The 25,365-nt window shown below is 50.9% G+C and overlaps 1 protein-coding gene across 3 annotated transcripts in view; it reads left to right on the forward strand.

Annotated features, from left to right (window-relative positions):
- The window catches only part of ccdc88ab (coiled-coil domain containing 88Ab), an 81,166-nt gene that overhangs the window by 34,311 nt on the left and 21,490 nt on the right, over positions 1-25,365 (forward strand). For all 3 annotated transcript variants that reach the window (XM_061228861.1, XM_061228860.1, XM_061228858.1), the window contains exons 5-16: positions 5,350-5,408; positions 6,865-6,948; positions 7,510-7,650; positions 10,037-10,206; positions 16,873-16,954; positions 18,078-18,236; positions 19,344-19,490; positions 19,849-19,993; positions 20,685-20,872; positions 22,358-22,495; positions 23,436-24,488; positions 24,945-25,072. In XM_061228861.1, coding sequence (XP_061084845.1) covers positions 5,350-5,408; positions 6,865-6,948; positions 7,510-7,650; positions 10,037-10,206; positions 16,873-16,954; positions 18,078-18,236; positions 19,344-19,490; positions 19,849-19,993; positions 20,685-20,872; positions 22,358-22,495; positions 23,436-24,488; positions 24,945-25,072 — 2,494 coding nt within the window. The remainder of the gene's footprint in view (positions 1-5,349; positions 5,409-6,864; positions 6,949-7,509; positions 7,651-10,036; positions 10,207-16,872; positions 16,955-18,077; positions 18,237-19,343; positions 19,491-19,848; positions 19,994-20,684; positions 20,873-22,357; positions 22,496-23,435; positions 24,489-24,944; positions 25,073-25,365) is intronic.

Below are 25,365 nucleotides of genomic sequence, written 5' to 3' on the forward strand. Positions count from 1 at the left end.
CACTGTCTCCAGAGATGTGTTGTTTTACAGTAATTGGATCGCTCGGTAATGGAGGTGTAATCCCGTGGTGAATGGGTGAATGTGAGCGGTAGGGTGTGGGCCCGGTCCCTCGCCCCCCCCGCTGAGGGTGGTACCCCCCCCAGGGCCTTCCTCTGGCTCCGGGGTGAAATTTTGGGGCGACACTCTGGCGATGCAGACGCGTTCTCGCCCCTCCGGCTCACCACCACACCTCTGTGAGTCTGACACGGATAAACCAGGGCGGACATTTTGTGTCTCCAGGCCCGCGTGTGACAGAGGGATGATGATGTTTTGATGGCAGGGCGTCTGCGGACGGGTGACATTGTGGAAACGGTGGTTGCTCTTTTCGCCTCGGGGGCCCTGAAGGAACGGCAGTGTTCCCTTGTCTCGTCTCTGCCACGGCTGGGCGCAGTTCCAGGTCACCTCCGTCGGTTCAGGGCAGGAGTTCAAACTCAGTTCATGGATTTAAAGAAGGCTGTGAATGTTCTATGGAGATACTCCTGTTAATGAACTGGATTTCTAGCTGGTGACCGATTTGAACCGAAATTGGCCCCAGCCCTGGTCTCTGCTTTGACCTTCGGACAGAACCTGGTTAATATTGTGGATCGTGTCGTTTTCTGGCAGCATAGTAGAGACGCCGAGTAGATCTCACAGTGAGTCAGCACTTTCTCCAGAACGGAGGGCATTCTGGGAAGGCGACAGAACTCCGGTGTCCCTCAGGGATCTGTGATGAGGAGAACTGGAGAGAGAGGGACAGAGAGGCCCTCAACAGCACCCTGGTTTGCTTGCTATCACTTCAGAAGTGAAGTGCGTTCTGCCCTCTGAACTGAGAGTTGCTCCAGTGGACCCATTTCAGTTAAGATTGCCTTTCCCCAAACCTGAGGACTGAGTTGAATAATATAATTTGTTATTGTTTACAAAACATTTGACGAAACACTCACAGTAACATTGTGAGAACAGTTTGTGTATGCTGAGGTGCTGACCGCAGGGGCCAGGTTTGAGTATCGATGAAATGTGGCCCACATACAGCATTAAATCAAATGGCACACATTTTACACATCAGTTTCCTCAACAGAGTTGCAATTCAGCTGGCGTATTTCCCAAATGAAAACAGCTGCTCACAGAGAGGCTTCCTGTTGCTACTGCTGACTTTCTGTGGAGGCGGAAACGCTGGCGGTTTTCAAGACCAGGCTTGAATACGGTGCTACATAATGTCTAGCTTTTAGGTGAACTAAGCAGGAGGTGCACTTTAGCGAGAGTAAAAGATGAGCATTGCTGGTCTGAAAGGCCTGTTGTAGTCCTTGTTCTGCTATGTGTGAGCACACTTCACCCAGCCCAGTTAAAACGAACGCGTGTTCTATGTGATGCTCTGTGATGACATTTGAGACACGCACTCCCCCAGACTGCAGCCTTTAACCCCGGGTGCTTTCCTCGAATGAGTGATGTCACTTCCGGGCTGTGCCACACTGTACGTGCGTGACACTCTGAACGGAGCCACTTCCTGTGCCGGACAATGCTGAGCAGGAAGTGGAGCGTGTGAGAGGGGTTAGTCAGTGTCTGGGTGGGGCTCTGCTTCCTGCCGGAGACAGGCTGCTGACAGGGGCACCGGGACAGCACTCACGCTCTGCTTCCTGTGCGCAGAGGAAACTTCCACCGGCTGTTTTAAACTGACTCCCTCCCTCGCTTTCTCTTCCTACCTCTCTCTCTCTCCCTCTCTCCATCCCTTCCTCTCTCTCTCCATCCCCCTCTCCCTCTCTCTTCCTCTCCCTCCCTCTCATCCTCTCCCTCCGTTTCTCTCCCTCTTCATCTCTTTCTTTGTCTCTTCCTCTTCTCTGTCTTTCCCCTGTCTCTATCTCTCTCCCTCTCTGCCTCCTTCCCTCCCTCTATATATATCCTTCTCCCCCTCTTTCTCTCTTCCTCATCTCTGTCTTTCCCCTAACTTTGTCTCTTTCCCTCACTCTATCTTTCTCAGACCCTCCATCCCCCTCTCCCCCTCCTCTCTCTGTTTGGTTCATTTCCTGTCATGGTCTCTAATGATTTATCCATCTCCTCCTCTCCCCCTCCTGGTCATTTTTCTTCAGACGTCCCAGAGCCTGGTTCCCACACAGGAAGTGGTGGTGGATGACACAAAAGATGATTTTAGTTCATAATGGAACTTAATGAACTAAAAAAAAATGTAATATTTGATTGTTTACATGAATAATGAAGCAACACACTAGCTTGAAGCAAAATGATGATCTGGAGAGCTGTGGCTAAAGCTTGCTCGCTAACTGACTAGCCGGTTTATTTGTTGGTTGTGCGTGAGAGTGTGACAAAGGGAACGTATTTAATACATTATTCAGTCTGGCGGGTAACTTCCCTCATGAATGTTGAAGCTGCATGAGGAAGCACCGTCTGAAAATGTCACCTGTTTGTTTCAAGATATTTTCTTCACTGCTTCTACATTGTTGATATATTTTTTGTTGGCTTGTGAGTGGTTTGCCTTTTTAGTATTGTTTTGGTTGATATGTGGGTTGCTGTCATAGTCATTTGTCAAATGTGTGGGAAAAAAACAAGAAGATCAAAACGAGCTTCATTTGCTTATTTATGAAACCTAGTGGAAATGGAAATTACAGGAAAGATTGGAAAAAAATCCAGTTTGACTTCCATTCAGAAGAGGACCTTCTCTTTCTCATAATTTTGTAGGTGTTGGACAGAAAAGCCTCCTAGTTGGTGATCTCTGAGATTGTTGTGGTGCCTGCTTGGCTCCAAGCTTCTGGCATGTTCTCTGATTCAGAAGAAGCCAGAGGAGAATGCAAGATGCAGAGTTGAGGAACTGGGCCCTCAGAACTATCAATGGGGGGGCGGGGGGGGGGGGGGGGTTTGTTTATCTCATGAGAGTGTGCGGTCTTCTTATTTCCCCTATAGCACGCTCCGCCACAGTGCTAATCCATCTGCATGTCTCTCCGTCTTTCTTTCTCGCATCTTTAATCGGAAGATAATCTTTGCTGACCTCCTCGTTTTCTTTCCCCCGATCCCGGAGTATTCAGAAATGAGGTCAGCTCTTAAGCCCCTTCCTCCTAAACACTGCAGACCTGAGTGAGTCCCAGCATCCCGGGAGCATCTCGCTCGCGTTCAATATTTATGCGCAGGAATGCTGAGACAGGGCTGGAATTTCCGGCTGTAATTGATTGCTTTTTAAACCCTTTTAATTTCAGCGCTGAAGCGACTGTCCTGAAAACCTGACCCAGGAGCTCGGATCCGGCTGAATTTATAGCCGTGACATACTTGCTAAAAAGAGAACAGATGTGGAGCTCGAAGGCACATCGCTGAGGCTGTGTTCTGGCCACAGTCTCACACCGTAGAGGAAATGCTCTCCTTGTTGGCCTCGATTCCAAAGTCCAAAGTCAAACCTGGAGATGTTTATAAACACTAAGTCGTTTAAGTGGTTTTGGTGGGTATGGTTATTCATCCCCTGCTGCAAGGGGGATGTTTATATGCTAATCTATCCCTGTAGCATACACAGTGACTGACAGGTGGTCGTGTGTGTGTTTAATTTGGGGTGAAACAGAGACGTTGTTGTGCGCTGATTGGATCAGTATCACTCAGACGGGAGGTTAGCCTCTCCAGCTGTGTGCTAATGAAACCCCAGCTGAATGATAAAATCTGGAAGACGTGTTGGGTTCTGAGCCAGTACTCCAGACCTTATCTGTCACTGACACTCTGTTTGTGTAGAGAAAACGGAGAGAGCGGAAGCCATTATCTGGGAATTTGTGCAACCGCATTGACCTCTGACTGTCCAATCGCAGTGTCCAATCAGTGTCCAATCACTGTGCCCAATCGGTCCCAGATGGCCTCTGTTGATTGGTTGAACCAGGAAGTGTCGGGACACAAGCTTCACTGCAGTTCAGATGAAACAGTTACAGAATCAAGGGTTTATATTTACGCCAGCACCTATTTTGGATTGGGGGGGGGAGTTCAGGTCTATAAATACACATTCCGAAAATATCCAGTTACTTTAGATGAGACTCATTTTCGTCACCCTCTTTGTGGGTGTCCCGTTGGCGTGTTAGCGTGTAGCGTGAGCGTGTGTCATGGGCAGAACACGCTACTCACAGGGGCGACTGTACCGTTCCTCCAGGATCTAAAATGGAGGGCCCCTGCTGTCTGTCAGACGTTAGCTTTACTGAGACAGGTCACATTTCTGCCCCCTCAGTAACACAGACCTGGTCACTGGCACTGGGGGATTCAGTTTTTCCTGCTGTGAATTTGAGTAAAACATGCTTAAGCCTCGGCCTACAATCTGTGCCTTTTCAACCTTTCCTCCTGCCCCTCCAGCCAATGAGCTGCCACGTTTCAGCTGAGCTCCAGCCAATGAGCTGCCTCGTTTCAGCTGTGCTCAAGCCATTAAACTGCCTGATACAAGGTCAACCCCAGCCAATGAGCTGCCTCATTATTACAGCACTCCAGCGAATGAGCTGGCTGATTAGAGGAGAGCTTCAGCCAATGAGCTGCATGATTAGAACAGAGAGAGATGGCAGACAGTTACTCAAGCCTTTAGATAATCAGCTAATCGCATCAATCTGTGGGCTAATCCCGCAGATTAGCTGAAGTTTAACTACCCAAACAGCTGCTTCATAATTTCATCATTTGTAGCCCTGTCACGAATGTTTACGACCGCAGTACCGCCGGCTGTCTTTTTAATTCAGCCCCTAATCAATCAATGAGAGCCGTTGGTCACACAGTGATCTCGCCTCACCTGGTGTCTCGGGTCTGAATCAGCTTCTGAGCTTCACAGAGCAGTTAATACATCACCTCTCAGGTGGGCCTGACGGTCGGAGATCCTTGAGACGTTTCACCCGAACACTGTGGCCTGTAGCTGTTATAGGGCTATTTTAAGGGTTTTATCCCAGATATTTTGAGCATTAAATGTACTAATGGATGGCTCAGGCTTCGGCCTGGCCGATGGTGGCGTAGCTGCGAAGGATTTCTTCTTTTTTAGTCTGGTGTTATTTGACTGTGTGTGAGTCACAGAGTTCAGAAATAACCGACTGTGGCCTAGTGCTCCATTCCAGGCACCACGGTCATCATGCAGACGTACACCAGAGTCCATTACTGCCGTTCAGTCTGGTGTTTTTCCCCAGTGGTAATGACCATCATAGGAAATCAGCTGAAATCCAGATTCCATCCCAATCAGGAGCAGGGCACAGGTTAACATCCACCGATGACGTGCTGCGGATGAATTTGCTGTGAATGTTGGTCAGTAGTGTTGGCCGCTCATGGTGGTCAGTAGTGTGGGTCAGTAATGGTGGTCGGTGTTGGTCAGTAATGGTGGCTAATGTGTCTTTTCAGAGCAAAGTCTGGAGGAGATGAAGAAGTTGTTGCTGCTTCTGCTCGGATGTGCGGTCCAGGTGAGTGTGGTTAGCATATCCTGCAATATTAATGCACAGATCAATGGCCATATCACAGTTGGCGTATCATACAATATTAATGCACAGCTCAATGTCCATAGCACAGTTAGCATATCATACAATATTAATGCGCAGGTCAATGCCTGTAAAATGACTATGCAAATTCTGATTGATTCTCTGAGAACAAACTGAATCGTTAATAGGCCTGGCAGTGACAAATGTCATGTTTTTGAAAGTCCCCGAATTTGCGGGACCGCTCTTCAGAAGTGTATGTCTGGGGTCGTCAAGATCTCCTGGAGCTGCAGGGCTGCTGGGTAGCCTGTTGAGTCGAACCCCTGGGTCTCTCTGTAGTGCTGCAGTCTGGTGCTGAAATGAGTCCCCACCGTGTCTCTGTGGCTCAGACCAGCGCAGCGCTGTGACTGATTGGATGACACGTCATCCGGGGAGGGAGGGTTCGGGTCAGCGGGAGTGTCTTTGTCTCCTGACACGAGAGGAAGTCATCGCTCTGCCTCCACGAGCCGCCAGTGGAGCCGCCCCTCCAACATGCCGAGTGGCTGGAACGCGGGGCGAGGGAGAACCGGGTTCTCTGCCGGACGCGGTCAGAACTGCGGCCAGGGATGGCCACGGTTCAACCCCGAATGGTCTGTAGACCCCCGTCTGACATGCAGTACCCTGAGCCTCACTCAGACAGCAATTACCCTCGCACCGGCTGCCGTTGGTCTTGCCTAACCCGAGGGTCACGGTGGGGGTCAAAGTTCAGAGTCAGACTGCGTGTCTGGGTCTGGCCGTCGGGGCTCCTGTGGGGGTGGGGAGTCATCACTCGATCGACCCTCTGCGACTCTAACCCCCCCCCCCCCCGGTCTCTCTCTGAGCTTCAGACGCCCCCCAAAGCCAGATTTACTAAATCTCTGTGGAGCTTCTTACCCCACGAGCAGAAAGACCATTAGACAGCCTGGGTCTGCTGTTGGACTAGACTACTCTGAATCTTTGTGGATTCCACAGGTTTGAACTCTTGTAGAATTTTTTTTTTTTTTTTTTTTGGAGCTCCACTATCAAGGATACAAAACTAAGGATCTGCACTTGGTTTTTTTTGTTCATACTTCATTTTTATTTTGACATAAGTGAAGTCAGATGATTGTGCTTTGAAGTGGCTTCCCCAGACACTGGCAGCAGTGTGTTCACCCATCCCGCTAGTGGTTTAACCGCCTCTCGGCTAAACTGAAAACAGAAACGCTCTCGCTCCGAGGGGAAAAAAAGAGACCGTGTCGTTCGCTCTGTGTGGCCGTGGCAGTGTGTGAAAAGTCTACAGTAGTCTGGCACAAAGCGCTCCGTAAATCCGCTGCAGCGTTTGGGTAGCTGTGCCGCTGACCTCTCGGCGACCTTTGGAAGAAAGCGCGCGTTCCCGACGGCGTTTCCCGGACTTCCTAACCCTCGTCCTCTCCGCTTTGTGTTCCAGTGCGAGCAGAAGGAAGAGTACATAGAGAAGATCCAGGGCCTGGACTTCCACACCAAGGCGGCCATCGCAGCTCACATCCAGGAGGTATTTCCCACGCTAGCGGCGTAGCATCCCGCTAATGGACCCTCTTGGGTTTCACAGATTCTATTTTCTCGGCAGTGTGTGCTGTCGTCATGTTTTATTGACTGTGCACCAAAAGTTGGTACTTCTATATACAACTTTACCATTCCATGGTGTGCATATTTGAGTAGTATGTTTTATTTCCCAGTCCAGATCAGGAGAAGCTAAAGGCGCATTAGCAGTGTAGCTAACACTGTGGACACTACGTCTGTTTGTTTTGATGGAGCAGTGACTCCTGATGAAGAGATAGACACACAAGCTCAGCCTCCAGCCATAACATGAAGCCCAGTAAACAATGTGCTATTCACAAGTCAAGCACTCGAAAGTAGAGTTTAGCGGAAGGCACTTGTAGACGGTGCCTTTGAAAACCGCTAACGTTATAGATCAGTAAAGCTTCACTCAGTGCAGTCGCATAGATGCAGTGATTTCAGCAATGCGTTACCGCCATCTGTCATCACTTGATTAGCAGGAGTGCAGTCTGGGAGGTAAGTGGTAAATGGTTCTCGTGGTTGTCATGGTTGCCAGGTGACACATAACCAGGAGAAGGTGCTAGACCTGCAGTGGTTGGAGTCAGGCTCGCACGCCCCGGAGGACCTGGCTTCTCTCTCCCGGAGCATGGCCTTCCACCTCAAACGGCTGGTGGACGAGAGGGACCTGCAGCTGGAGGTACGGGCCTGTCACTCAAACCTGCCTGTCAATCACACCAAGCTGTCACTCAAAATCAAATCTCAATTAAATGAATGACACATCCCACAACATATTTTTTTACCTTTGTGAACACACAGGTACATGTTCATGTACACATACTGGATATACACACACCTGCTTGCACACACACACACACACACACACATGCACACGCACACTCAGACTTATTAAAGTCTGGCGTGAGGATTAAGGAGGTGCTAATCCTGAAGAGGTCTGAGCCCTCTGTAATCTGTGCTGTTAGGTGTTCACACAGCATCATATCATGATGGGGTGCAGTCGGATGTTTGGGAAGTGTTGCTGTCCTGAGTTTTACACTCCTTCAGCTTCGTTGGATAGACTAGATGTTTCCACAAAGAGGACTGTATCTTTCTGGATTTCACGCCAATTTTGATATTAGTTAGCCCAATCTCTTGTGTGATCTGACATTTTGGCTGGATGTGTTGATAAGTCCTATTGTCGTGTCCCTGTATCAAAGATTTTACTGGGGTCTTTGCAAGGCGTTACTGTATTACGAACCCTGTTACAGTGCTTCCGTATTTTAGTCTTACCGGTACGCTGTGAATGAATGGGATGGAATCACATGATTGTGCTCCAGATTAATTCAGCCCCTCGCTGCTCCACAGTAAAATCCAGAGCAGAAAACATCACCCTAAAGCATCGGAAAATTGTATGTAATTCAAATTTAAGATGTGCTTCTGCCTTCTGCAGGCAGTAATGCACCCAGACAGTGGCATGTGTAGACAGGAGAGCTGCCCCTCAGATCTGCCGGATGATTTTGGTGTGAGGAATGTTGGCTCAGGGGTTAATCGAAACGACACGTACAGCTGTGTTCATGCTGTTACCCGTGCGTAATTATCTTCTTTATGTGAAAATTGATCATATCTGTACACCTGTGGCTACTTGTTCGCTGTCAGTTGGCTAATTTGCTGTGTCAGTACGATGTTCCCGATCCTTAAATCATTATCTTTAAAGAGTATGTGCATCCGTTTCCCTGGCCTCCAACCCCCATAGTTCATGGCAAAGTCGGCGCTGATGAAGCCTGTGAGATGTTGGTGAAATGCTTGATGGTAATTGTAGTGCCAGTGCCGTGTTAACGTTATGATATATTGTGGTGTAGGTCATTTCTGTCAGGGTTAGACCGAGTTAGACCAGAGAGGTGTGTAGACGGGGGTGTGATTTAGAGATCCCAGCTGCTAGCATATTGCTGTTCTGTTAGCATAGCGCCCTTAGCCCAGCTGCGAGCATATTGCTGTTCTGTTAGCATAGCGCCTGTAGCCCAGCCCATGGCATATTGCTGTTCTGTTAGCATAGCACCCTTAGCCTAGCCCATGGCATATTGCTGTTCTGTTAGCGTAGCACCCTTAGCCTAGCCCATGGCATATTGCTGTTCTGTTAGCATAGTGCCTGTAGCCCAGCCCATGGCATATTGCTGTTCTGTTAGCATAGCGCCCTTAGCCCAGCTGCGAGCATATTGCTGTCCTGTTAGCATAGTGCTCGTAGCGCTGCTGCTCGCGTATTGCTGTCCCGTTAGCGTAGTGCTTGTAGTCTCTAGTGTCTCATAACGACCCTCAGCCCTCCCAAGGCCAGCCTGCCTTCATTAAAAGGCTGTTTTCTCGACGGGGCTGTGAGTTATGAGCGGGCTGACGGCAAATTGAATTACCCTTCAGCGTGAGCTCCACTAACGCACGGTGTGGGTGCTGCGCTCTTCATCTGAGTCCACTTCAGAACACTTTAGTGCCTCACCGATTGGCCCACGCTCCCCCGGGGTTTAGCCAACCACGGTCCAGTTCACTGGCCCCCGGTGCGAGAGGGGTAAATCCACCGGGCCAATTAGGCGAGTGGTTATAATTATGTTTTGGGGGTTTCTGTTTAATGGAGTGTTCCCCCGAGGGCACTGTGGGACCCAGGGGGAGGGGCCTAACGCCTGTCAGCCCTCTGATCACAGAGGGAAGGGAGAGAGAGAGAGAGAGAGAGAGAGAGAGAGAGGGAGGGGGAGGGGGAGGGGGGAGGGAGAGGAGAGATAGAGAGGAGAGATAGAGAGGAGAGGGAGGAGCGAGAGAGAGGAAGGAGAGAGAGGGAGAGAGATGAGCACAGAGGAGAGAGAGATATCGGATGGAAGTGAAAACAGTACACATGGGGGAGATGGGCTAGGGTTGTTAAGTGCACACATAAGATCAGTGCAGCTGTTGGGCCCTTGAGCAATGCCCTTAACCCCACTTTGCTCCAGGGGGGATTGGCCCCTACTTATTCTCACCAATGTAAGTCGCTTTGAAATAAAGCGTCAGCTGAATGACTGTAGTGTAAGGTAGATGTAGTCTAAAATGGCGGCTGTTTCTCCTCGCAGACGATCGTGGAGCTGACCCAGGAGAGAGACTGCGGCCTGCCCTCTCTCCCGGCGCCCGCCGCCCAGTCCCCCAACGGATCCCCCAGCATGCACCGCACCGAGAGCCGCCAGCACCTCTCCGTGGAGCTCGCCGATGCCAAGGCCAAGATCCGCCGTCTGAGACAGGAGCTGTGAGTGCCACCGGCGCCCCCTGTCTGCGGGGAGGAGCTGCAGCGCTCCTGTCAATTCAGACACAAACACACTGCAGACCTGTCACCTTCTCCCGAAGGCTCTGTTCTCGTCATCAGACACAAACACACTGCAGACCTGTCACGTTCTCCTGAAGGCTCTGTTCTCGTCATCAGACACAAACACACTGCAGACCTGTCACGTTCTCCTGAAGGCTCTGTTCTCGTCATCCTGTATTATTTTAGTCTTTACGTTTACGTTTTTGAAATGGGAGAAATCTGCAGTTTGGTTGAGGTTAAATAAGAATTTCTGTTACTTTCAACAACATAGTTTAATTGTATCTGATACACCCTCGGTACACACCAAATGGGCTATCGCACAATATGCAATATGGTTTCTGATCTGTGTAATATATTTTATTGCGCAGTATATCCAATTTTAAGATTAATCACAGCAAAACATTCTCACAATATAGTGGCAATGTTATTTGATATTGATGGAACATTCCTGTAACATAGTGAGCGCGTTGTGTTGAGCTGGGATGATCTTGTACAGCAGGGATCATCAACTCTGGGCCTCGAATCCAAATACAGCCCTGGTTTTCTTTTCTCCTGGGTAATTAACTGAATAATTAGTGCTCCTGATTGGCCAGACTGTGATTGGATGATCCCTGCTGCACGGTGTGTTGTTGAAGCTCCGTGTGTCGTGTTGAGCTTCTGTCGGCTGTGGGAATAGAGGAACCTGTTTGTTCCACTCTGAGGAGGAACAGCGGTGCTTCAGGGCCGTTAGGGGCTGAGGGTGTTTGTTTGGGGCAGTGCTTCAGGGCCGTTAGAGGCTGAGGGTGTTTGTTTGGGGCAGTGCTTCAGGGCCGTTAGGGGCTGAGGGTGTTTGTTTGGGGCAGTGCTTCAGGGCCGTTAGAGGCTGAGGGTGTTTGTTTGGGGCAGTGCTTCAGGGCCGTTAGGGGCTGAGGGTGTTTGTTTGGGGCAGTGCTTCAGGGCCGTTAGGGGCTGGGGGTGTTTGTTTGGGGCGGTGCTTCAGGGCCGTTAGGGGCTGAGGGTGTTTGTTTGGGGCGGTGCTTCAGGGTCGTTAGGGGCTGAGGGTGTTTGTTTGGGGCAGTGCTTCAGGGCCGTTAGAGGCTGAGGGTGTTTGTTTGGGGCAGTGCTTCAGGGCCGTTAGAGGCTGAGGGTGTTTGTTTGGGGCAGTGCTTCAGGGCCGTTAGAGGCTGAGGGTGTTTGTTTGGGGCGGTGCTTCAGGGTCGTTAGAGGCTGAGGGTGTTTGTTTGGGGCAGTGCTTCAGGGTCGTTAGAGGCTGAGGGTGTTTGTTTGGGGCAGTGCTTCAGGGCCGTTAGAGGCTGAGGGTGTTTGTTTGGGGCAGTGCTTCAGGGCCGTTAGAGGCTGAGGGTGTTTGTTTGGGGCGGTTCCTCTTTCGGCAGGTCTCCTCAGGTCAGAGTGCGCCCAACAGGAGCTGTTAGAGACCTCATAAATGTTTAAAACACTTCCTCTTTCCGGCGCACTAACCTCGTGGGACAGGAACACAGTCAGCGTGCGTTAACTTTCCGCACGAAAACACCCACGGCCGACAAACTCACTGCTACTGCAGTGCAACACGGGTTCATTAAAGGAAAAGACCACACGCTGGGAATTAATCTGCATCTGCAGCTTAAATTGAGCAGCCATTTTAGCTAAAGCAGTGCTGAGTGGAGCTACTGAATCTACTGAAGTCAGTGTTCGTTCATTATTAAACTTGAGCGGCTATCTGACACGCTAATTTCCAATCAGATGCTTCTGACATCCCTAATGGGAGAATACAATGAGAGCCCTTATAAAGCACTTTTGGTTTTAACGTCCCCGGGCGCTGTGCGGAGGGACCGAGATAAGAGGCCCTGAGTCAGCTGGAACGGCACGCTGAGAGTCATCTGCACGAGAGCCTGGAGTTAAGAGCCAATCACCGCCGCGTCTGTAAGAGGGCTTGGAATTGAGCTCCAGAGACTGTGTACAGAAGTGCTGACGGAGCCTTTCCCATGCAGTAATAACCTAACAGCTTAAAAACGTGTGTAAACTATTAAACGGCTAAATTAGTTCACTGTGTAAAATAGTCGCCTAAGTTCTGTTCTCGTCTGTGTATTCCTCTTGGTTTAAACTAAACGCTGAACTGTAGTCCACCCTTAATACTGATAATAATGGTGGTGATTGTCCAGTTATTGGAATGGTATTCTTGTTGATGGTAACTGTCGTGGTGTGTCGTGGTGGGTCACGGTGTGTCATGGTGTGTCTGGATTTAGTGAAAGGCTCAGTTGTAGAAATGCCTGAGGGCAACAGAGAGTCACCAATCAGAATGATGGGTTCCGCTGGATGCTGACCGCTACTGCTTAGCGCACACTGTTAGCATAGCCTGTGAGCATAGCCTGGTAGCGCAGCCCGTTAGCACACAACATTAGCACAGCCTGTTAGCACACCCCATTAGCATAGCCTGTGAGCATAGCCTGGTAGAGCAGCCCGTTAGCACACGACATTAGCGCAGCCCATTAGCACACACTGTTGTCGTAGCCCGTATGCATACGACATTAGCATGGCCCGTTAGCACACAACATTAGCACACCCCGTTAGCATAGCCTGTGAGCATAGCCTGGTAGCGCAGTCCGTTAGCACATGACATTAGCGCAGCCCATTAGCACACACCGTTGCCGTAGCACGTAAGCATACGACATCAGCATAGCCCGTTAGCACACATCGTTAGCACAGCCTGTTAGCAGTTGGGGGCTTAGCCTGTCGGAGGAAAGCCCACAATCCCCCCCTTCCCAGCGGGAGAGCAGCGCTGTACACGGGACTCACAGGCGACAGCTGCAGTAAAATCTGCCTGAAACCTGTCTTTGTCTCCTCCGCTCAGGTCAGAAAAAAGGAACAAGCTTCCTGAGAGCTGCAGCTCTGTTAGTCTGCTGCTAAAAAAGCGTGTTAAAGACGTATACCTCTGTGAACCCCTGTGGTTAACAGTGTCTTTATAGCTCTTTGACTCTGTGTGTTGCAGTGCCCTGGGTATATTTACCCAAATCTTGCTTGGGTACAGTTGGATAAAATACCCCTGGACAGCTGTGGGGTCTCTGTGTTTTTTGTGTTGCTCGGCAGCACTCGTTTGATCAGTTTATGCAGTGGATTACGCGGTTACCTCACCTGGACACCTGGGCCTGGATTTGATTGAAAGCAGAAGCAGAGTCTCTCTGGGACCAGAACCCCCTGGTGCGTGAGCAGGAGTGCCCCATGGGTAATCACACCTGCCTACAATACCCAGAAGTCATTTTCACCCCGTCAGCCACCTCAACACATTCTCCCTCCTCAGCGCTGCCTCTCGTATTGCTCCAATTATTTTGTCTCCTACAGCTCAAAAAATGTGAAGCCGTTTTCCTACCACAGAGATGGCATGTAAAGCTGAAACCCACAGAAATGTTCTCCCTCTCATTAAACGGGGCTGAGCTGATGCTGCTGGCTGCAGTTGCCCCTGGTGGGGCAGGGAGGGGGGCAGGGAGGGGTAAAGCCCCACATCCTCCTCCTTCATTCAGCTTATGTATAATTGTATAATTGTGGCTGTGTGTAATTACGGCCGTGTCAGTACCGCATCCTGAGATCCGACGCGTCGCACAGCGATTCTGCAGAACCGCACGCTTTCTGCGCTGTGAGATGTGTGTGGAATCGTGTGGTGAGGAAGAGGACGAGGAGGCAGGAGGAAGGGTGGATTTGCGGCGACGGTATCGCACTGCGCTGACGCTGGTGCGTGGTAGAGGCTGCGGTAACCGGGAACACGTTCCTTTGTTCCTCTTCAGCCCGTTTCACACAGGTAGAGCCCTGCAGATACAGGCTGACTGGTGTAGATAAGGGTCGAGGTGTGCGTGCGTTTGCCTGCGTGTGTGCCTGCGTGTGTGTGCCTGCGTGTGTGTGTGTGCCTGTGTGTGTGTGCCTGTGTGTGTGTGTGCCTGTGTGTGTGTGTGCCTGTGTGTGTGTGCCTGCGTGTGTGTGCCTGTGTGTGTGCCTGCGTGTGTGTGCCTGTGTGCGTGCATGCGTGCGACCACCCTGATCCGAAAGGAATCTGGCTAAGAACCCTCTAATCACATATCTGTGATCTCACACCTTAAAGGGTTAAAGAAATGCCTGTCTACATCACATGCTTTGGAGAAGAGAGAGAGAGAGTGTGTGTGTGTGTGTGTGTGTGTGTGCAGGATTATTCCTTTACCTGTGCGTGTTTCAGCTGAAGCTTGGCTGTGCATGGCTGTATGAGGAGAAAGACATTACAGACTGCATTTGAATGTTAAGTGCTGCCTGCCTAATTCGGTTTGATGTATGCAGAATATCCGCCTCACTGAGTTCCTCGACCGGTTCCCTGTTCCCTGCCTGTTCCCTGTTTCGTTAGAAACGTTCTGTGCTCACAGTGTAAAAGAGAAAACAGAAATGAAAAGGCATTGTCACTCTTTTTATCGCTTTCTTAACAGCAATGTGAATTCCGTCATGGGGGAGACTAGGATTGCCTACAGTTGGAGATTTGCATATTTCTGACCAAGCCTTCAGTTTGTTCCTGTTTTATCGGCTTCCCTGCAGTGAGAACGGTGATCGTACGGCTCTGTCGGGGGTGTTGCTGCGTGCCTTTCAATTCAGGGAACAGGAAATTAGTTTTTAATTTTCAAAAATGTTATTTTTGTTATTCGTGTCTTGGTGACTTTTGTCAGAAGGAATGAACACATTTGAAAACAGTCACACACACACACACACGTACGCACACATATTTGAATACTTAAATGTGCCCTAGGTTATTTCCTCCTCTAGAAACACACACTGTCTGGCTCTCTTGATTGACAGTGTGCAAACCTTAATGCTAATGCTGGATCAGTGAAATGGTATCCATTTTGACTAATGCTAATCGATGAGCAGGGGTCTACAGGGAGGATGTAGAGAGTGAGAGCACAGTACAGAGAGAGAGAGAGACAGAGAGTGGGAGGGACAGGGAGAGAGAGAGGGAGAATGAGCCCTCATGAGTGACCCTGTGGCGGGGGTCAGCAGGAGGGGGGGAGGGGGCGACGGCTGACTACATCGCTCCGGGCTGCAGCCTCCACTGGGCCCAACAGCTGTGCAGATCTTATTATGGCTACACAGGGGCTTGAACGACCAACCTTCCCAGGTCCCAGTCATGTACCTTAGCCACTAGGCCACAGGCTGCCCCAGTCATGTACCTTAGCCACTAGGCTACAGGCTGCCCCAGTCATGTACCTTAGCCACTAGGCTACAGGCTGCCCTTCACACTCATTAGCCTCACAGTTTGAGCCATTCAGTGCGCGTGTGTGTGTGTGAGTGTGTGAGTGAGAAATCTGTGATCCGTTGTGGATGATCTCGAGCAGGCCTGCACACATAACCCTGGCCCGGTAGACGAACAGGTTCTTCTGGTTTCTGCTTTCACCTTAAAATCAACGACCAGTTTAGACCTGAGAAACCAGGTGAGCTGAGATAACTGTGTAATCAACTGCTTTGGTCTGGTCTGAGTGCTGAGTGACAACGAGAGCCAGCGCACCCTGCGGCTCTCCAGGACCAGGGTCGGGTTGAACCTTGACCTTGTGTCCCCGTTCTCACCCCCAGAACGGGCCAGAACGGGCCTGCGGGTCTTCAGTTCTCGCCCAGCTCCGAAACACACAACACTCCCACCGTCACAGCTTCTGGGATACGACTGGGAACAGATTCCCGAGGAGACCAGCGTTTCCCAACCTTTTTTCCCTTCCCCAGCACGTTTTACAAATCCACAGTCTCATGGCACACCGTGGGCGATGGCCTGACGTTGATGTGACACGTCAACAGTGGGCCTAAATCTTTCAGGGCTTTGAGCAAAATGCATTTTAATGACGCATGGTTAGTTTTTAGTTCACTGGTTGGGAAACTCTGAAAACGTCCACGACCGAGCAGTATGAGCGGTATTTGAATAATAACAGTGATATTAGTGATAATAGTGATTGTAGGTCGACTATAACGGTCCTGCTCTGTCCTAGTTCAGTGAGTGTGCCACTTAGCGGCAGTGTTTAATGAGCCCAGTTCAGCTGTGCCCAAGGGCGTGTTCCTCACACGTGAGGGAGCTGGAGCGTGGGGTGTGTTTTATTATCATTGCCACGAGCGCTGTGATCTACCTGGACAGGTGTTCAATGTGTGGACTCCTCTTGTCCGTCAGCAGGCTTTGGTGTAAACAGTGGAGTGTTTGTGAGAGTTATTTGTTTCAGATGACAGCTGGTGTCCATGCTCATTGAGCTGGCTGAGCTCCTGTGGGACAGTGAATGGGCTGTTATGTGGAGCGTGGCGAGGTCTGGTGTGTGAGTGTGTGTGAGCGTAGCGTGTTCAGATGTTGTGTAGAGCAGTCGGGTGTGTGGGCTTTGTCCCATCGATGTGGGGCGGCTCTGCAGGCGGTGGTGTGATCACTGTGTGGCCAGCGAGGGTTGCCGGTTCAAATCCAGTGCATCCATCCTTGCGTTCTTGTTAAGGGAACTTTACCTGCATTTCTTCTGAAAAAAGCATGATGCTGGCAAATACCCACATCGTAAATATTATAGACATGTTTTCTGTGTGTGCTAAACCCCCCCCCCCCCTTTCTCCCTGTCTCCCTCCCTCCTTCCCTCTCTCTCCCTCCCTCTCTCTCTCTCTCTCTCTCAGGGAGGAGAAGAGCGAGCAGCTGATGGACTGCAGGCAGGAGCTGGAGAATCTGGAGGTGGAGCTGAAGAGGATCCAGCAGGAGGTGCAGTGAGGGACACACAAATCACCGCTCAAGCTCCATGACTGACACCCATCACCAACCAATCACGGCTAAAGCTCTCTGTCCAACACCCACTGCCAGCCAATCACTGCTAAAGTTCGATGACTCACACCCACCACCAACCAATCACGGCTAAAACTCTCTGTCCAATACCCACCGCCAGCTAATCACGGCTAAAGCTCTCTGTCCAACACCCACTGCCAGCCAATCACTGCTAAAGCTCTCTGTCCAACACCCACCACCAGCCAATCACAGTTAAAGCTCCATGACTGACGTGCACCACCAACCAATCACTGCCAACGCCCAATTCCTGTAACCTCCAAAGTTTGACACATCCAGTAAGCTCGGTCTCCACTCTGTAGTTCATTCTCATCGCGCGTGACGAGTTAATGACTGAGCTGTGTCATAAAGCACCCCCTAGAGTCAGAAATATTCTCTGTTTTCAGTCTTTTGAAGTAAACACGCTTTAATGCGTTCACTTTGACCGCGGCACTTAGACCCCCTACTGGTCCCAAGGCTCTTTACGAGGGGAAACTCCATCTGAGATGCGACTTGGCTTTAAAAAAAAAAACCCAAAATCACATAGTTTTGGCTGCCATGTCATTTACTCGTCAGCTGGTGTAAATTGGGCGCTGCGTTTGATTCTCAGCCAGTAAGACGGGAAGAGGAAGGAACACAGTGTGTGATTTTGTGGGGGAGGCGGGAAGGGGGGGAGGTTTGGCATCCATTCTGACTGTCTGAGAGCTCGGAGCTGGGCAGCCATGAGAGAACTCCTCTCTCCAAGAAAATGAAAATGTGTCGACAGTATTATCTGAACGCAACCGTATGTTATGGAAGTAAATGAGGGCGTTACGTCTTATTTAGCAGGCACTTCTATCCAAAGCGACGTTCAAAGGCGTGCATATCAAGGTCATTAGAACATACAGAGCCGGTATCGACGAGGTTGAAAATCAACAAACTGAAGATTTAATCATATTTAAGATTTTTTTTTTTTAACGAGGAAAGTCCTGCTTGTGGCACATTCGGTGTGCGATTCCGCAGAGCATGAATATTTAAAGTGAATGTCTGTTGTCATGGGAACACGGCGGTGTGTTTCGTTGGGCAGAACATGCAGCTGCTGTCGGACGCGCGGTCGGCGCGGGCGTACCGTGACGAGCTGGACGCCCTGCGGGAGAAGGCCATCCGCGTCGACAAGCTGGAGAGCGAAGTGGGGCGCTACAAGGAGCGGCTGCACGACATCGAGTTCTACAGGGCCCGCGTGGAGGTATGAGCGCCTACCATAGAGTTCTACAGGGCCCGCGTGGAGGTATGAGCGCCTACCATAGAGTTCTACAGGGCCCGCGTGGAGGTATGAGGGACTACCATAGAGTTCTACAGGGCCCGCGTGGAGGTATGAGGGACTACCATAGAGTTCTACACGGCCAGGGTGGAGGTATGAGGGACTACCATAGAGTTCTACAGGGCCAGCGTGGAGGTATGAGCAGCACCATAGAGTTCTGCAGAGCCCGCGTGGAGGTATGAGCGCCTACCATAGAGTTCTACAGGGCCCATGTGCAGGTATGAGGGACTACCATAGAGTTCTACAGGGCCAGGGTAGAGGTGTGGCTGGATACCATAGAGTTCTACAGGGCCAGGGTAGAGGTGTGGCCGGATACCATAGAGTTCTACAGAGCCCGTGTGGAGGTATGAGTGCTTACCATAGAGTTCTGCAGGGTCCGCATAGAGATATGAGCGCCTACCATAGAGTTCTACAGGGCCAGGGTGGAGGTATGAGGGACTACCATAGAGTTCTACAGGGCCAGCGTGGAGGTATGAGCAGCACCATAGAGTTCTACAGAGCCCGCGTGGAGGTATGAGCGCCTACCATAGAGTTCTACAGGGCCCGCGTGCAGGTATGAGGGACTACCATAGAGTTCTACAGGGCCAGGGTAGAGGTGTGGCTGGATACCATAGAGTTCTACAGGGCCAGGGTAGAGGTGTGGCCGGATACCATAGAGTTCTACAGAGCCCGTGTGGAGGTATGAGTGCTTACCATAGAGTTCTGCAGGGTCTGCATAGAGATATGAGCGCCTACCATAGAGTTCTACAGGGCCCGCGTGGAGGTATGAGCGCCTACCATAGAGTTCTACAGGGCCCGCGTGGAGGTATGAGCGCCTACCATAGAGTTCTACAAAGTCAGGGTGCCGCATGTCTCAGAGACCAGCCTACCATAGAGCTCATCATGGCCAGGGTGGCAGTTTGGGAACTGGGACTGCCCCAGTGTGTGAATGTGAGGTGTTAGCTGAGAACGGGTCTGCAGTAGGGCCCTTGTCATCGATGCGGTGAGTGTGTATTGTGGGTGCTGAAGGTGTGTGTGTGTGTGTGTGTGTAGGAGCTGAAGGAGGATAACCAGGTGCTGTTGGAGACCAAGGCCATGCTGGAGGGCCAGCTGGAGGGCTCGCGGGCGCGCTCAGACAAGCTGCACCAGCTGGAGAAGGAGAGCCTGCAGCTCCAGGCCCGCATCCACGACATGGAGATGGTGAGGGTCTCTCTCTCTCTCTCTCTCTCTCTCTCCATCTCTATCTTCATCTCCCTCTCCCCCCCTCTCCATCTCTATCTTCATCTCTCTCTCGCCCACTGTACTCTCTACATCCTCTCCATAATCCCTTGTTGGTGTCTGAGTCTGTGAACCCCTGCTGATCAGGTAACATAAGTGTGTGTGTGTGTATGTATGTGTGTATGTATGTGTGTGTGTGTGTGTATGTGTGTGTGTGTGTGTGTGTGTGTGTATGTGTGTATGTGTGTGTGTGTGTGTGTGTGTATGTGTGTGTGTGTATGTGTGTATGTGTGTATGTGTGTGTGTGTGTGTGTGTGTGTGTGATGTGTGTGTTTCTCAGGATCGGGATGGAGACAGGAAGCGGATTGAGGAGCTCCAGGAGGAGAACCTGTCTCTGGAGATGGCTCAGAAGCAGAGCATGGACGAGTCGCTGCACCTGGGCTGGGAGCTGGAGCAGCTCAGCAAGGCCCCCGAGCTCAGCGAGGGTAGCTCATTTTCCCATGTTATTAATGCGTCATTAATGTGTAATAACCTCCAACCCCAGTTTACCTATGTTATTAATGCGTCATTAACGTGTAATAACCGCCAAACCCAGTTTACCCGTGCTATTAATGCGTCATTAACGTGTAATAACCGCCAAACCCAGTTTACTCATGTTATTAATGTGTCATTAACGTGTAATAACCGCCAAACCCAGTTTACCCGTGCTATTAATGCGTCATTAACGTGTAATAACCGCCAAACCCAGTTTACTCATGTTATTAATGTGTCATTAACGTGTAATAACCGCCAAACCCAATTTACCCATGTTATTAATGTGTCATTAACGTGTAATAACCTCCAAGCCCAGTTTACTCATGTTATTAATGTGTCATTAATGTGTAATAACCGCCAAACCCAGTTTACCCATGTTATTAATGTGTCATTAACGTGTGATAACCGCCAAACCCAGTTTACTCATGTTATTACTGTGTCATTAACATGTAATAACTGCCAAACCCAGTTTACTCATGTAACTAATATGTAAAAACTACCAAACCCATTTTGCTCATGCAATTAATGTGTAGTTTAATATGTAATAACTACCAAACCGCCATTTACTCATGTAAGTAATGTGTAATGACACACATTAGGGTTTATCCTAGCGCCTAGCCCTGTTTCCGCTGTCGTACCCAGCCATCCCACAGAAGTCCCTGGGGCACGAGGTGAGCGAGCTGACCTCCAGCCGGCTGCTGAAGCTGGAGAAGGAGAACCAGACCCTGCAGCGCACGGTGGAGGAGCTGAGGAGCACCGGGGAGCCCTCAGAGGAGGGAGGCGCGCGCCTCCGCCGGGCCGAGCAGGAGAACCAGAGGCTCACTCAGAGGGTGAGGAGGCCGGGGGAGGCGCATGGGGCTGAGGGCGGCCATTTTAGAGGACGACTGGAGCCACTGTCAGAATCTAACTGGTGCTGAGGGCGGCCATTTTAGAGAGGGACTGGAGCTACTGTAAGAATCTTAACTGGTGCTGAGGGCGGCCATTTTAGAGAGGGACTGGAGCTACTGTCAGAATCTTAACTGGTGCTGAGGGCGGCCATTTTAGAGAGGGACTGGAGCTACTGTCAGAATCTTAACTGGTGCTGAGGGCGGCCATTTTAGAGAGGGACTGGGGCTGGTTCATAACAGAAAAATTTGTCTCTATAGGTCAGGGTGATGGAACTTTCATTGATAACAGAAATGAGTCTGTAGAGGTCAAGGCCACAGGATGCTTTCATTTATAGGAATAGCCCTTACCTTTGATTTATTGTGGCATTGGGGTGCAGCTATTAATTATTTAGAATCTATTATATAATTAAATCTAATAAAAAATGTATTACAGAATTTACATATGACAACAGGAACACTGTCTGTGGATTAAAATAAAAATCTAATTCCGGTCGGTACTTTGTTAAAAAGTAGTTAAAATGTCACCAGAATCTGCCCCAGACAAATCTGCCCAATGGATAACTTCATCAGAGATGGTTTTTCGCGTTGCAGGTATTTTTATCTTCTTTAAAGACTCCGTTATCAAGGCAGTGTCAGACACAGGGCAGCACAACGCTGCGTACAGAGTTTCAGAAACACACAAAGCGCAAAGACATCAGACAGTCTGGGCGCTTGCTCCGGAGGAGGTCTTTTTTCTCTTCAGGACGTACCCGCTCTCCCCTGCGGCTGGAAGGCGCTTATTTTTAGCTCCTAAGCTCGCCGTGCCTTCAGACCAGGAGGCAGGGCGCAACCAGGCCTCGGCCACACCAAGGAGAGATTACGTCTGAAACGGGAGCGCTGATTCGGTCTGAAACGGGAGCGCTGATTTGGTCTGAAACGGGAACGCTGATTCGGTCTGAAACGGGAACGCTGATTCGGTCTGAAACGGGAGCGCTGATTCGGTCTGAAACGGGAGCGCTGATTCAGTCTGAAACGGGAGCTCTGATGTCCCTCCCGCCCCTCTGCGGCTCCTCGTGAGGAGAGATTGTGTGGAGACTGCAGAGGAACTGAACCGCCATCCGACCGGCTGAAGCTATAAGCTGCTTAGCGGGGGGTAGATTGTTAAAAGTGTGTTTCCTTTATTCATCTGCCTGGCTCCAGTACTGCGGCTCATTGGCAATTGTGGTGTGCGTGTGTGTGTGTGCGTGCGTGAGTGTGTGTGTCTGTGTGTCTGTGTGTTCATGTGGCCATGCCAGCGCATGCAAACCACACATTGAGGAAGAGAAGTAGATGTTGACGGGACATTGATTAATCACACTGCATGCTGTGTTATATTTCAGTTCCTATAATGTATTTCATAATTAAAATGTGTGTGTGTGTGTGTGTGTGTGTGTGTGTGTGTGTGCGCAGCTGGAGCAGCTGAACAGCGAGCTGAGCGCAGACAGGCAGACTCTGCGCAGCTCAGAGAGTCTCAGTGCAGACCTGCTGAAGGAGAAGGCCCAGCTGGAGAAAACCCTGAAAACACTGCAGGAGACCTCAGAGAGACAGGTACACACACACACACACACACACACACACACACTAATACACACACGCACACAGCCAGCAGATGAAGGATGAAGGCAAGTCTTTGAAAGGCAACATTGAAATAAAATGTCTGCCTTTTTTGTCTGATATTACAGAAACACATAGGCTGAAAATAAGCCTAAGTTTTCCTTAGACTTAACACTCTTATGAGGGAAGAAAGCAAACGCAGAACTAAGCCTCTTATTGAATAATGTTGATTTGAGCTCACAAAATTATATTACAGCTTAATCTGAGTGCGCCCTGAGTGGGTAATGTGGACATAAGGGGGTCTCTGTTTGAGCCCAGTACCTCTCATTAGATTATCTGTGGTCTGAAGTGGAAAACAGGATTCACAGTTCCATAATGAAGATGCACAAGGCTGTTATTGTGACGCTTTGCAGGGTAAAACTGATGAAAAGGGTTGGATGTCAGCAGGTCAATAAATTGCCCTTTAGTTAGTTCATCATTCTAAAATCGGATTAGTGGGCCATTTATGGAACAGTCCTGAAGGGAGTTCTCTCCTTTCTCTCTTTCTCTCTGTCTCCACATCTTTCTCTATTTCTGTCTCCATCTCTTCTCTCTCTCTGTGTCTCTCTTTATCTCCCTCAATTTCAATCCAATTCAAAATGGGTTGACATATTTGCGTGCATTTCCTAAGCTTTGCATCGATAAATATTGAACATCTTAGAGTAAATAGCAGTTTGCTTTGAAGTAAAAAAACATAAACTGTGTTTGTATATGCATATGTGTGTGTGTGGTGTGTATATTTAGTTTGCAACACATGTTCCTTGGAGACCAAAAATGCGAACACTAAACACTGCAGAATGTTGTGGCGTTGTCGTGGTGTCCCCGGGGGGGGGTGGGGGGGGTTGGTCCCGTGACGGCGTGCTGACGCGGCGTTGTCTCCCCGGCCCGGTCGCAGCTGAAGGTCCTGCGGCAGGAGAACGACGACCTGACGCAGACGGTGTCCTCGCTGCGGCTGCGGTCGGAGGCCAGCGCGGAGGCGCGCGCGCGGGAGGTGGAGCAGGAGAACCGGCGCCTCCACGAGGGGGCGCGGGAGGCGGCCGCGCGGCTCGGCCAGGCCGAGTTCGAGCGGCAGCGGCTGCAGAAGGAGCTGGAGCTCCAGCGGGAGGAGCAGGCCGGGGAGCTGCGCAGGCTGGAGCGCGAGGGCGAGGGCCTGCAGAAGAGGCTCTCCGGCCTGGCCGCCGCCCGCGAGAGGGCGCAGAGCCTGGAGCGCCACAACGCCGAGCTGGAGGCCGAGGCCCGCAGGCTCAGGAAGAGGCTGGACGGCCTGAAGGCCACCCAGCTGCAGCTGGAGGTGCTGGAGAAGGAGAACGGCCAGCTGGAGGAGGAGAACCTGGAGCTGAGGAGGTCCGGGGAGGCGCTGCGGGCGGCCGGGTCCAGGGCGGCCCAGCTGGAGCAGGAGAACCGGGAGCTGGAGGACGAGAGGAGCCAGCTGCGGAAGAGCCTGGAGCTCCTCAAGGCCTCCAGCCGGAAGACGGAGCGCCTGGAGGCCAGCTTCCACGGCCTGGACACGGAGAACCAGCGGCTGCAGAAGGCCCTGGAGAACAGCTCCCGCAAGATCCAGCAGCTGGAGGACGAGCTGCGGGAGGTGGAGCAGGAGAACCAGGGCCTGCAGCGCAGCCTGGAGGAGCTGAAGATCTCCAGCAAGCGCCTGGAGCAGCTGGAGCGCGAGGGCCGGGCCCTGGAGCAGGAGAGCGCCCAGCTGGAGAAGGACAAGAAGCAGCTGGAGAAGGAGAACCGCCGGCTGCGGCAGCAGGCTGAGATCCGGGACGCCTCGCTGGACGAGACCCAGGCCCGGCTCGCCGCCCTGGAGCAGGAGAACCGCGCCCTGGGCAAGGAGGCCGCCGTGTACCGGGACTCCTGCGGGCGGGCGCGCGACCTGGAGAAGGACAACAACGAGCTGCTCAAACAGGCCACCATGGACAAGAAGACCCTGCTCACCCTGCGGGAGGTAGGCTTCTCCACTGCTTCCGTTTCAGCTTCAGATGGATAGATATTTAGTAGATATTATAGATTATATATTATAGATATTATTTTAGTTCAGATTTTCATGTACACCTTTTTCTTTTTGCTATCTAAAATATGGTTAGGGTGACGTGGTGAGATGTGATTGGCTGTGCTGGTTGTGTTGGTGAGACATGATTGGCTGGGCTGATTGTGTTACTGAGATCTGATTGGCTTAGCTGGTTGTGTTGATGAGATCTGATTGGCTGGTTTTGTTGGTGAGATGTGTTTGGCTGAGCTTGTAATGTGATTGGCTGGTTGTGCTGGGGAGATATGATTGGCTGGTTGCAAGAGCTGGTTATGTTAGTGAGATGTGATTGGCTGTGCAGGCTCGGTTAGTGAGATGTGATTGCTTGGTTGACGGAGCTGGTTATGTTAGTGAGATGTGATTGGCTGGTTGCAGGATCTGGTGAGTGAGAAGCTGAGGACCCAGCAGATGAATAATGATCTGGAGAAGCTGAACCAGGAGCTGGAGAAGATCGGCCTGAACAAGGAGAGACTCCTGGAGGAGGAGCAGAGCTCAGACCACAGGTACACACACACACACACACACACACACACTCACACTCACACTCACACACACACACTCACACTCACACTCACACACACACACACACACACACACTCACACACACACACACACACTCACACACTCACACACACACACTCTCTCACACACACACACACACACACACACACACACACACACTCACACACACACGGTCACACAAGAAGACAGCACTATAAGTCCAGCTCTACAGTGCCCTCACTCAAGGCTGTGTGTATCTGGTGCAGCGGGTTCAGGAACAAAGGGGAGGCTGTTG

Source organism: Conger conger, chromosome 18 (genome assembly GCF_963514075.1).
Source record: "Conger conger chromosome 18, fConCon1.1, whole genome shotgun sequence".
NCBI lineage: Eukaryota > Metazoa > Chordata > Actinopteri > Anguilliformes > Congridae > Conger > Conger conger.